At 44.2% G+C, this 13,815-nt stretch overlaps 1 protein-coding gene across 1 annotated transcript; it reads right to left on the bottom strand.

Moving 5' to 3' along the window:
• Positions 1-715: 715 nt before the first annotated feature.
• Positions 716-13,179, bottom strand: ubxn2a (UBX domain protein 2A). The gene is given in 7 exon segments (NM_001004828.1): positions 716-1,426; positions 4,192-4,344; positions 4,727-4,864; positions 5,330-5,439; positions 6,336-6,459; positions 6,724-6,784; positions 13,134-13,179. Coding segments are annotated over 6 exon segments (759 nt in total). The 5' UTR covers positions 6,768-6,784; positions 13,134-13,179; the 3' UTR covers positions 716-1,236.
• Positions 13,180-13,815: the final 636 nt, after the last annotated feature.

Below are 13,815 nucleotides of genomic sequence, written 5' to 3'. Positions count from 1 at the left end.
TTGTCCCAACGCTGCTCATGGACAGTTTTGCCCAGTGGGACATTTATCCAAAGCATTTTCATCATCCACTGCCTCCAACATTCAAAACACTTAAGGGGCATATTAATTATAGTGTGTAAGCCAACATCACCGGTGATGTTGCACATAACAACCAATCAGCAATTAGATTTGAACATTTGTGTACAAGTTAGAAAACAAAATCAAAGATCTGATTGGTTGCTATGGGCAATATCAGGTAATGTTGGCTTACACACTATAATAAGTATGCCCCTTGATAAGATATCCCCACACATAGGAGCCTGGACTGTACCATATTCAAAAACCCCTCCTGCCTGCCTCCTTGCCCAGAATATTGCCCCTGCCGGTGAATGTCAGGGTGCAGATTAAAGGGCAGCAGTATCCCAGAAAGCCACCAGAGGGCGAGATACTCTATCAGAAGCTACAAATAGTATTGTGTGTGAGCGCAACTAACTGGTATAATAATGCTTGGGAACAAATTATTTACTTTATTCCATTTAAATACCCAAGAGTCTCTCTTCCACTTTGCCTTTTGCATCATAGGGGTGAGCTGATTTGGCTGTGGTGCCCACTAACTTTTAGGTACCCCACTGAGTAACAGGGCAGGATCTAATGCCCAACACCATATTTAGTATTGAAAGAATCATTGTGTGTGTGTGTGTGCAAATATATATATATAAACACAGAAAGGCACAGATTAGTTAAAATGTTCTTTATTATTTATAAACATTTTTGCTGAAGGAGATTGCCATATGCCAAGCATCACTGCACACAGCCCTGCTGAAGGAGTTAACTGTTGGGGGGGGGTTATGTATTGGCTGTTACCACTGGCTGGTTTGGGATCAGAACACAATCCTAACAAGGGTTTGTGTCTCATTTCTGACTAATGCCAAATGGTACAGAAAATATATACCTATTAGCTGAATACAGCCAATCAGGGACAAGAGCTGCCTGAGTAATTCTGTGTACAGGGATCAGGGCTAGGTGCACCCCCACCTTATCAAGCAAGGATATAGAAGTGTCACAGTGTAGAACAGTGTCAGCAGTCATACATGCCCTCAAAAATGCAACCAGGCATACAGAATAAACGACTAAAATCTAGTGGGTGCCTACGGGCCAATCACAGTGCTTTTCAAACGCAAAAAACAACAAGAGCTGCATTTCTCAGGCTCTAGACACCAAAAAGCAATACGTTTTCTGGGCTGAGCCTTACGCCAGCTACGAGTTCCTGAAAGGTTCTGTTGTTCTCTGTAATTTTTGGACCAGAACAGAGTTCTGCAGTTCTGCTTCCTGAATGGTGAGAGACTCGTCCAGGAGATCATGGAGAGGGAAGGAGGTTGCGAGGGTGAATGGTGCGTTCCCAGGTTTGCAGGGGATTCTCTCTAGGAAGTCTCGCACGTCGCTAATTCTGCGGAGCATAGAAACAAACAGAACAGCGAGAAGGTCAGTTAGGGGGGGATTTGGGGTGAGTGCTTATTTGTGCTCTGGGTACCCCTGGAACTATAGCAGGGTGACTGTTACCCCAATGTTTCTATATATCTGTAACCTTGTTATGGGCTAAGGGGGCCCAGCCTGAAGGCCAGTTAGGGGGGGATTTGGGGTGAGTGCTTATTTGTGCCCTGGGTACCCCTGGAACTATAGCAGGGTGACTGTTACCCCAATGTTTCTATATATCTGTAACCTTGTTATGGGCTAAGGGGGCCCCAGCCTGAAGGCCAGTTAGGGGGGGATTTGGGGTGAGTGCTTATTTGTGCCCTGGGTACCCCTGGAACTATAGCAGGGTGACTGTTACCCCAATGTTTCTATATCTGTAACCTTGTTATGGGCTAAGGGGGCCCAGCCTGAAGGCCAGTTAGGGGGGGATTTGGGGGGAGTGCTTATTTGTGCCCTGGGTACCCCTGGAACTATAGCAGGGTGACTGTTACCCCAATGTTTCTATATATCTGTAACCTTGTTATGGGCTAAGGGGGCCCAGCCTGAAGGCCAGTTAGGGGGGGATTTGGGGTGAGTGCTTATTTGTGCCCTGGGTACCCCTGAAATTATTGCAAATACTCTCAGTATATCACCTACACACACACACTGAGGGAGGGGAAGGAAATAAACCCTGAGAAAGGTTGAGTACAGGCATTTCTATAACCGTCAAACCAATATATTGAGCAATGCATGACATGCCCTGCGGCAAGCAGCTGCTAGAAGTACAGTTCTCTAAAGCCAAACATTGTAATGTATCAGTGTTTGCAGATGACACAAAACTCTGCAGACCAGTCAATTCTATCCAGGATGTGACATCCCTGCAGCAGGATCTTGACCAACTGGCAATCTGGGCAGCTAAGTGGCAGATGAGATTTAATGTGGATAAATGTAAGGTCATGCACCTGGGATGTAAAAATATGCAAGCCCCGTATACCCTTAATGGGACTGCACTAGGCAAATCCATAATGGAGAAGGACCTTGGAGTCCTTGTAGATAATAAACTTGGCTGTAGCAAGCAATGCCAGGCAGCAGCTGCAAGGGCAAACAAGGTTTTGAGCTGTATTAAAAGGGGTATAGATTCACGGGAGGAGGGGGTTATTCTTCCCCTTTACAGAGCGCTGGTAAGGCCCCATCTAGAATATGCTGTTCAGTTTTGGTCTCCAGTGCTCAAACGGGACATTACTGAGTTAGAGAGGGTCCAGAGAAGGGCAACTAAGCTGGTAAAGGGTATGGGAAGTCTCAGTTATGAAGAAAGACTGGCCAGGTTGGGTCTGTTTACACTGGAGAAGAGGCGCTTAAGAGGTGACATGATAACTATGTATAAATATATAAAGGGATCATATAATAACCTTTCTAATGTTTTATTTACCAGTAGGTCCTTCCAACGGACACGAGGGCACCCACTCCGTTTAGAAGAAGGGAGGTTCCATTTAAACATTCGGAAAGGGTTTGTTACTGTGAGAGCTGTGAGGTTCTGGAATTCCCTCCCCGAATCAGTCGTGCTGGCTGATACATTATATAACTTTAAGAAGGGGCTGGATGGATTCTTAGCAAGTGAGGGAATACAGGGTTATGGGAGATAGCTCTTAGTACTAGTTGATCCAGGGACTGGTCCGATTGCCATCTTGGAGTCAGGAAGGAATTTTTTCCCCTCTGTGGCAAATTAGAGAGGCTTCAGATGGGGTTTTTTGCCTTCCTCTGGATCAACTAGTAGTTAGGCAGGTTATATATAGGCATTATGGTTGAACTTGATGGACGTATGTCTTTTTTCAACCCAACTTACTATGTTACTATTTCTATTATTGCACAATATTTCATGTTTTATGTATAGCTAATTCATGGCTGGCAGCTTTTGTTTGTACTTGTTCCCTATGAAGCTGCAGTGTTTCCTATGCCCCCTAGTGGGCTGAAATGTGTAAGGCTTTCTTTCAATGCAATGATGTGGATATTCTACAATAAATTGTATAAGCAGCATATTTTCTACTGTGGTCCAGCCTGTGCCAGTCTATTGTTTGCTAAAATCTACATGCCTGGGACACTTGGACCAACCCGCCTCTGTTGTGAGACTACTTTCTTTCATTTAACTGGCTGTATATTGTTTTTATATTGTAGTCAATAATCAATGTCCAACCTGCCACAACTCCCACCATTTCACCTACAGTCTGTAGCATCTGTTGGACTGCCAGTCAGACATCCATGAACTAGGGGGTTCCTACCTGCCACTGAATAATAGGTTAAAAATTAGAATAAGGTTAATGTCATGTATACTGCTATTCCCAAGCACAATTTCTCGATGGGTACGCACTCCAGACACGGGTGAAGGTGGTTTAAGAATTAGCTTTATTCACAATTGTCCTGACGAGTTTCTACCCCTTTGCTACGGGTCTGGGGCGCTACACCCGGACCATTGGATCAGTGGGGTGAGTGTCCATGAAAAACTGTGATAATTTAATGAATAAATAGTTAGTGAAAATAATTTTCCCTGGGTGAAGGGTCCAGGGCAAGGCTTGGACCAACTTTGTGAAGGGGTGAGAGAACGATAATTGACACTGGCTGTTTCAAATTTTAAATTAGGCTTGATGTACTGGGTGGCTTAGAGCAAGTTTTGGTATTGTTGTATTTATACTGCTATTCCACAAGCGCTTCCTATCAAATGCTTATGCCCAATTTAATAAAAAAACAGTAACCGGTTCTCATTACCTATGTGAGGTGTTGAATTTCTGTACGATCCTCTTCCCGTCGGCCAGCCAAACCTTTATGTTTGTGAGAGGCTCTAGTTCATTCAGGTCTACGGATGGAAGACTCTGCTCATTGCATGTTTCCATGTCTTTGGTAATGACTTTTGGCGCGGCGCTGTTGGAGGCATTGTATGCATTGTCAGTTGATGTTTATTAGATACCAAACATTATAGTTTCACTTTAAAATTAAAAAATGGCAGCACCTTCCCATTGCTGCGAAGCCCACAACAAAAGACTAAATTCCAAGAGAAGTGCCCTGAGATGGGCATAGGGGTATATTTATCATGCTGTGTAAAAAGTGGAGTGAAGCATTATTTGGGATGTTGCCCAGGGCAACCAATCAGCAATTAGATTTCAACAGTTAGAAAACCAAAGCAAAGCATCTGATTGGCTGCTATGAGCAACATCACCGGTAATGTTTCACTCCACTGTTTACACAGCATGATAAATATACCCCTGTACACTGTATATTTTGTTTATACACACACTGCCATTACCTTCCCAGTCGGTGCCCTAGACCTGAGAATGCATCAATATTGGGTTTTCGTAATAAATATTCTTCGTTCTTTCTGTCTTCCACGTTGACAGCAATCTCTTCTTTATCAAATGTTTTCTGTAGCTCCTCAGGAAGCTCCCTAAGCAATGCAGAGTACATAAAGGTAAGCTGACCAGCATGCAAAGCATTTGATAGGTAAAGGTAATGTAAACCCTCAAAATAAAATTATTGTAAAATTGCTCTCAGCACTCTTCTAAGCACTTTAGCAATTTCTATAAAAGGACAAGGAAACCCTTGGTTTGACTGTTTGCCCATATGATAAATGCTCCATTGCTGAAATGAGTCGCTAAATTATTTTGTCTAAATAGTGCTTCCTTACCTTTATAAAGTTTCTGCTAACAAATTTCATATATTACTACTGTAAAAACTGCTAATATCTCGAAAACTAGGTATCAGCTTTGCTTTAAGGGTTTACATTCCCTTTAATGACTAAAGGCTCCATCAAGAAAGTCACCCCAGTATTTTACTGACTGCCATCAGAATAATACACTAGATTGGGCTATGACCACTAAGTGTACAATTAGTAGGCATCAATTCCACTTGCCCTTTGCGCACGGAGTCCATGAACTGCCGGTTCTCAGCACCGCTATAATCCCTGAGATACCCGTCGTTTATTGTAAAGCCATTTTTCCACATTTTGATGATGACGTCGGCCTGCATGAGAGAAAGACATGGGCATAAACAAGGCTGCAGTAAGAGAAAGATTCACTCTATAGAAGAAAGCTAATATACGCCACTAGCCCTAATGCTATCAGTAGGGAAGTGCAAGCATTTCTAGAAGTAGGTGGGAAGGGTAAAATCACTAGCGGGAGTGCCAATTTATTAGGTCACTTGCAGTTTCCCTCTAGTCTATTTATTCAAGTGGAACAGAGTTATGGCAGGCAGTCACTCGTCAGCCTCTCAATCTGCTGCCATATGGAAGGGTTATAGGAAGCCAAATGGCAGCAGGTTACAATGCTGCGTGCCAGTCTGTATATAAGCAGACACTGCTTGTTCTAGGCTATCACCACTCCTTCAACTAAATTTGCTCAAGTGAAACAGCAAACAGCTGAACCCAACTGAATGCGATTAGTTCTATAAGAGATGAATGAAGCCAGTCAGATCACACTGTATATAGACTTCCACAACCCCAAGAGCATCAGCAGGTAAACTACTGGTTAGTCTAACTACTTTGCCAGTGGGTTATGTTTAACCAGATACAGGACCCTGTAAAGCTGTTTATAGTGTTTCAAAGAGAGAAAATGGGGCAGTAAGATGTAACCTTATAGAGGGTATAGAATGAGCTTTGCCCAGGCTGCCTTTGTCTACTATAACCCTCCTATTGTGTTATAATCCCATTACAAGCGGCTTAATATCCAGCCCTCCAGGCAGACCCCCTCTCCTAGAGCAGGTATTTATGCAGTACAGTGTGGGTACATAGAAGATGGGTACTCCCCTCAGCTTCACCGCTGGGTTGGCTTGCTGACTGCAAGAAGCCATAAATCTATGCCTGAATAGGTATTTCCCACCACTCAGCAGGAGGTACAGTGACCCTAAGGTTGTCTATTTACATTGCTGTCTTCATCCTCAGGAGAAGCAATAAGAGCGCCAGCGTTCTCTGCCTCTTCAAACAGACTGTTCACAAAGGAGTCGCACCTCTTCCTCTCACTTCCCCGGCCCCCCGACCTGAAACCCCTTTAAAACAAAATACAAAACATTAGTTAATGAAAATAAATGTTACAGAAAACCAAAAACATGCCTTATACAGCATGAGAATATTTGCTGCAACTGTTTTGGAATTTGTCAAAAGGCAAGATATGTTGGGGTAGAACCATAACATACATCAGCTGATTGCTTGTTGCAGAGTAATGCCCTGGTGCTAGGTGGGAAGAATGATTTAACCCATAAATGTGACTCATGAACAGACAGCACAGAACAGAGAGCTGCAGTCAAATTTACCTGTCTTGAGATTTCATGTTGTCTAGTTTGTCTGCTTCCCTCATCTTGGAATCATTTCTCCCTAAAACAGAAAAGGAGAAAGTATGAACAGAGGGCATCATTCACATTGGCAGCTACTAATCATTTCACCATCCACCGTACTTGGGACTTTGCAACGCACAAGGCACAGGGAAAAACCAATACGCTGTTTTATATACAATTGCACAAAATGTGACTCATTCAGACTGGGTTACCGGCATTCAGAACAACGCAGCCAGGCTAATACAGAATGATAATAAATAAATCATGTGATTTCCAATTCAGCCAACTTCTCAATTTCCCAGGAAAATAATGAGGTTTAAAGGCAATGAAAACCCTCAAATACTTATCTGAGCACTTTTGACATGTACATTATTTTTTTTTCTTCCAGTTTTGAAGATATTAGCAGTTATTACACAGTAATTACATTTACATTACATTTGACTGACTTAATTTTCTATCAGACCCGGACCAAACGTATTAAGTGGTGAGCAGGAAGTTTGCTGAGTGAAATAAAAAAAAAATACACAAATAATAAAAAATGAAGACCAATTGCAGATCGTCTCGGAATATTACTCTCTACATTATACTAAAAGTTGAGCAACCCCTTTCATTTTCTACGGACTGTAGCCAGTCACCGAAAACTGAACAGCAGGTGGTGCTGTAGTTTGAAATTCGAATGACTCTTCTCTGCTCACCAACTCTATTTTCTAAGCAGAGCAACATCACAAATGTAATTTTCTGCTGACTGTAGCCTGGCAAAAGGGCTCAGAAGAGCACTCTGAGCACTAACTGTTTAAGGGTTCACCCTTTTTAATAAACACAGGGATAACAATTGGGAAAAATATACCAACTTCTAGTTAGGGCACTGAACAAAACAATAAAATATATAACAATAAAATATAAACAATTACTATCATTTGTTAAATACTGAGTTGAACTATATTGAATATAAAAGAGGTAGAAAAGTCCAAAGTTAAGCTGGGAATGTATGTTCAAGGGTTTAATAAGGTCAAGATATATATATAGTTTATGTATGTGAGTGTATAGATTGGTAGGTGTGGGTTGTGTGTGCTGGGTTTACTTGGATGGGTTGAACTTGATGGACTGGTCTAGTGCTGGGCGGTATACCGGTAAAAACCGATCACCGTTTTTTTTTTTGAAACCGATATGAATTTTCTACATACCCCCATACCGGTGTGCTGAATACTTCCGGGTGCGCACGTGACGTCAGCGCGCACGTGACGTCAGCGCGCACACTCTACAAAAGTGCCATCGCTAGGACGCATTCAGAGTCGGATACCAATGTGAGCTGTCGGGGGGTGCCTGGCCAGTAATTATATTTTATGTGAAGGGGATGGGTGGGGGTGGGGGTGGGTGGGTTATACTTATGTGAAGGGGATGGGGTTGTGTTTGGGGGGGGTGGGGTGGGGTGGGGGGTTATATTTATGTGAAGGGGATGGGGGGGTGTTTGGGGTGGGGGTGGGTGGGTTATACTTATGTGAAGGGGATGGGGTTGTGTTTGGGGGGGTGGGGTGGGGGGTTATATTTATGTGAAGGGGATGGGGGGGTGTTTGGGGTGGGGGTGGGTTATACTTATGTGAAGGGGATGGGGTTGTGTTTGGGGGGGGTGGGGGGTTATATTTATGTGAAGGGGATGGGGGGGTGTTTGGGGTGGGGGGTGTGTGTGCGGATGGGGGGTGGGGGGGGTGCGTGCGTGCGGATGGGGGGGTGTTTGGGGTGGGGGGGGTGCGTGCGGATGGGGGGCTGCGTGCGGATGGGGGGGTGTTTGGGGTGGCGGGGGGGGTGCGGGTGGCGGGTGTTTGGGGTGGTCACCTAATCATGCATGGGGGAAAAAAAAATACCGTCAAATACCGTGATACCGATATAATTTTGAAAAATACCGTGATATAAATTTTTGGTCATACCGCCCAGCACTAGACTGGTCTTTTTTCAACCCTATGTAACTATGTAAGATAACACCACAAAATAAAAATACTTGACTAGAAAGGGTTCCTGGTTTAATGCACTTATGCAACTCTTTTTGCCAAATCATTCCTAGGGTATTACTGGTGCAGTCAACTTTTTGTCTTCCAGATTTTATAGAAATACATCTCCCAAGACCGCCCCAGCCCGGGGTAGCTGCGAGAGAGAGATCCTCTTCCTTCTTCTGTCTTTGCGCCGCTTGTGCAGTAAAAAAAACGGCAGCTTTCTCCCTCTACTGCGCATACGCCGGCCCCGGGATCCCAAAGATAGATGAGAGAAGGAAGAGGAACGCAGCTACCCCGGGCTGGGGCGGTTTTGGGAGATATATTTCTATAAAATCTTGAAAACAAAAAGTTGACTGCACCAGTATTACCCTAGGAATGATTCGGCAAAAAAGTTGCAACATTTCCACTATTTCACCCCCCCCCCCAACCAGTCATAGTGTTTCCTGCTGTGCAACCCAATTGTGCAATTATTAGTGGCAGTTCAGCTGAACAGAAGATACATACAGCAGCCTGGGCTGACAACTGTGTAGCAAATACATGTTTCCCTTCTGCTGTGCAGAGTATTCATAGGAAATATGTGCAGGATTCCCTGCTGTGCTACTTTGTAACCAAGTCTGCTTAGGGCAATGGCACGTGTTGCGAGGCAACTTCGGGCGACTCCACAAAGCCAAAGCGACCTGTATTTACTCCCCACTGCGTTTTTGCTGGTGGAAAAGCATTTGCAGAAAATTAGTTCCCAACATTTGCAGAAAATTAGTTCCCAACAGTAGAGGCGACTCATCTCCATGTGTGTCATTGCCCTTTAGGGACCTTTCTCTGAATATTTTTAGGTGCCTGTGTTTCTAGTACACACGCGGGTTTCCCAAGCTGTGAGTCACAGTTATCAGGTTTCTGCTGAGTTGTTGCTGCCCGGCTAATGAGCCTGGATACAAAGTCCCTGGGAGAATACAGAGCAGCGATCAGCCGGGACAAGAACCTGCAATGCGAAGGCTGAGTACAGAGATCCCTCCTAGGGAACGCCTTGTATTCGTCCCAAGGTGATAATCCTGCTGCTCTATTCTTCTTCCAAAGAAAATCACATGCTGGATTTCTACTCACAACCTGACTCTGCTGCGTTCTTATGGCAGCAGCAGCCTAGAAATGGGGGGTAAATATTTTCATGCCACTCGCAAGAATAGAAGGCAATGTGATTGTTGATCCGACTGATGAATTTATATCACTGCTCCTTGCAGTCAAGACATGCAAAGAGTTAACATATTCACCCCCCGTACATATATTTATGGAACCTGATATTTTAGGATCCTGATAGAAATATAGAAAGATAGATAGATACAGGACAGACAGATGATAAATAAAGACAGAGAGATAAATGACAGATACAGGCAGATAACAGACATACATGGGTAGATTTATGCTGCAGTTCAGGCCCTTCAGACCAATTCAGCAGATTTTCTGCCCGTGTATGGGGGCCCTCCCCAGCCAACATCTGCATGAAAACCACCCAGGTGTTAATTGGGCAGGTTTGATTTTACTGTCTGACCAATTTGTTTGATCCTCGCTCCGACAGCTTGTACCCCCTAGGGCCAAACAATCAAATTAGCCCCATATTACGCATCTTAGTTGGAAGATGCAGATCTTCTCCTGATATACCCGACTAAGATGTGTAATATGGGGCTAATTCGCCAAACGAGCGACTCTTACATGGTATGCCCAGCTTTACACAAATAAAATAGATAATATACATTAAAATAATAGTTAAAGTATAAAAGACAGAAGAATTCTAGCCCACCACCATTATATATCAAATCCGTTTCCAAGAGAACTTTGGGACAGTGAGTAAAGCGTAAATAAAAAGAGAATGGGCTTATTTGCAGATCATTTAAACCAGTGATCCCCAACCAGTGGCTCATAAGCAACATGTTGCTCCCCAACCCCTTGGATGTTGCTCCCAGTGGCCGCAAAGTAGATGCTTATTTTTGAATTTCTGGCTTGGGGGCAAGTTTTGGTTGCATAAAAACCCAATGTAAAGCCAAAAAGAGCCTTTTATAAGCTGCCAGTCCACATAGGGACTAACAAATAGCCAATTATAGCTCTTACTGGCGCCCCCAGGAACATTTTTCATGCTTGTGTTGCTCCCCAACACTTTTTCCATTTGAATGTGGCTCACAGGTATAAAAGGTTGGGGATCCCTGATTTAAACCCTATTTTTATTAATATAGTACAGAGACTTCTTTTGAATGTGATGCCAGCAACATGTTTGAAATGAGTTTGGAGCGTGGGGCACGTGTTCCATTGGGTTACACGCGCTCTTCTTTTACCGTTCAGCATTAAAGAGACACCGACAACAGAATTTAACCACTTTTTACATCTATCATAACCCTGACTTTGCATGCTATTTATCATTTTGCGTTGAAAGTATTTCCCCAATGCTTTTCCATTCCTATCTGATCCCCCATGTCCCTCTATGAGGGGGCTGCCATACTTGTGCAGCAGGAGTCCAATAGCATTAGAAGCTATCACTGACAGTTAAAGAAGGGACAGTCAGGTTTAGGAACTTCAAGTTACAATTAATTACAAAAGCAACCCTATTAGTGAAAAACAATCAACATGGCCTATAGGGAGCATGGAATGTATATTAATATTTTGAAAAGTAGTTTTTTAGTGTATCAGTTTAATTGCGCTTTCCCAGAAGTTCCCGCTCCCCATGCCTTGTACACTATTGGGAATACAGGGGTATGGGAGATAGCTCTCAGTACAAGTGAGGGAATACAGGGGTAGGGGAGATAGCTCTCAGTACAAGTGAGGGAATACAGGGTTATGGGAGATAGCTCTCAGTACAAGTGAGGGAATACAGGGGTATGGGAGATAGCTCTCAGTACAAGTGAGGGAATACAGGGATAGGGGAGATAGTTCTCAGTACAAGTGAGGGAATACAGGGGTATGGGAGATAGCTCTCAGTACAAGTGAGGGAATACAGGGGTAGGGGAGATAGCTCTCAGTACAAGTGAGGGAATACAGGGTTATGGGAGATAGCTCTCAGTACTAGTGAGGGGATACAGGGGTATGGGAGATAGCTCTCAGTACAAGTGAGGGGATACAGGGGTATGGGAGATAGCTCTCAGTACAAGTGAGGGAATACAGGGGTAGGGGGGATAGCTCTCAGTACAAGTGAGGGAATACAGGGGTAGGGGGGATAGCTCTCAGTACAAGTGAGGGAATACAGGGGTAGGGGGGATAGCTCTCAGTACAAGTGAGGGAATACAGGGGTAGGGGAGATAGCTCTCAGTACAAGTGAGGGAATACAGGGGTAGGGGGGATAGCTCTCAGTACAAGTGAGGGAATACAGGGGTAGGGGAGATAGCTCTCAGTACAAGTGAGGGAATACAGGGGTAGGGGGGATAGCTCTCAGTACAAGTGAGGGAATACAGGGGTAGGGGGGATAGCTCTCAGTACAAGTGAGGGAATACAGGGGTATGGGAGATAGCTCTCAGTACAAGTGAGGGAATACAGGGGTATGGGAGATAGCTCTCAGTACAAGTTGCCCCAGGGACTGGTCCGATTGCCATCTTGGAGTCAGGAAGGAATTTTTTCCCCTCTGCGGCAAATTAGAGAGGCTTCAGATGGGGTTTTTGCCTTCCTCTGGATCAACTAGCAGTTAGGCAGGTTATAGGTGATGGACGTATATCTTTTTTTCAACCTGTGTTACTAAGTATTGCCCCCCCCCCACCCATACCATCACAGAAGTCCAAACACCCCATATTGTTGCAATATTTGCCCCCCAGGCAGTCGGGTCCCCCTCCCCATCTTTACTTCTGACAGTCCCAGCCTCTCTGGGATCTGCTCTTTTTAGCATTACAAAACATTTCCAGTCTTTTCCTGCCCCAACTTTATTTAAACATGGCATGCCCATCAGTAATCCACTATTTGCACTGGGGTCCCCCAGTAATAGCCCCCCAATCTGTGCAATCACTCTGTACAGGAGCAAATATTACCTTTCTGCACCCCTAAAGCTGTAGAGGGTGCCTTTACCCCCTAGATGGTTGCTACCTGGTCACTAAACACCGCTGCCTGACCCCAATGTTATTAATTAGAAATAACCATAGGAAGAGCAGTATTCCCCCCCCCATAAAAGGAGGCAACTCTAGCCTCAGTGCATTGTGGGTAAGGGAAGTATCTCCCCTCTAACACTCAGGGTGTGACAGGGAGCCACAAGCATCAGCCCGTCAGTTCGGGCCTGCAGAGCCCAATACAAGCCCAGGCTACTCAGTAACAGGCAGTAGAAGCCACTCGGGTGGTGCATAAATGGCCCACCTTACCCCTAACCCTGTGCTGTGTTATTATCCGTGTGATTGTATCTCCCGGTACCGCAACAAACTGAGCCCCGCCCCCAAGGGCACTCACCATCGCCACAGTACGTCTCCTACAGCCCCAGTCCGACCGGACTCAGAGTGGGAAGCGACGTCAGAAAAATAACAAGCGCCTATTGCGTACAACACGTTTCGCGCATGCGCGCCCCCTCGAAGATGAAATTGGATCCTTTGCTGGCAGTGACGTAAAGCAGCCACGGCGGGGCGGGGCCAGGCTTTGTTTTAGAAGCCTGCAAGTTTTCACTTGCTGTGGTTGCACTTATTTCTCTTACAGCGCAGCCGTCATTATGTGTGTCTCTAGAGCATAATATATAGATATGTACGGAAGAGGACTAGGGCCATCAAGAAAAATTAATTCTGGTGAATTATGACTTTAGAAAGTCGAAATTATGACTTTTAAACTCAAAATTATGACTTTTAAACTCAAAATTATGACTTTAAAAAGTCGAAATTATGACTTTTAAACTTATAATTCTGGCTTTTAATCTCATAATTATGACTTTAAAAAGTCGATATTATGACTTTGAAAAGTCATAATTCATGGGAATTTTTTTTTTTGGTGGCCCTCTGTAGATATGAAACGTCACCTCCGAGCACAAAATTACTATTTGATCTCTATCATGTACATTACTGTTTGATCTCTATCATGTACATTATGTTCTCTTCAAATTATCGAACGTGTATACAACTAACTGTTTTGCCAAAAAGAAAGATGG

The sequence above is a fragment of the Xenopus tropicalis genome, chromosome 5 (genome assembly GCF_000004195.4).
Source record: "Xenopus tropicalis strain Nigerian chromosome 5, UCB_Xtro_10.0, whole genome shotgun sequence".
Lineage (NCBI taxonomy): Eukaryota > Metazoa > Chordata > Amphibia > Anura > Pipidae > Xenopus > Xenopus tropicalis.
The sequence above is the reverse complement of the archived record's forward strand: the minus strand, read 5'-3'. Positions and strand labels throughout refer to the sequence as shown.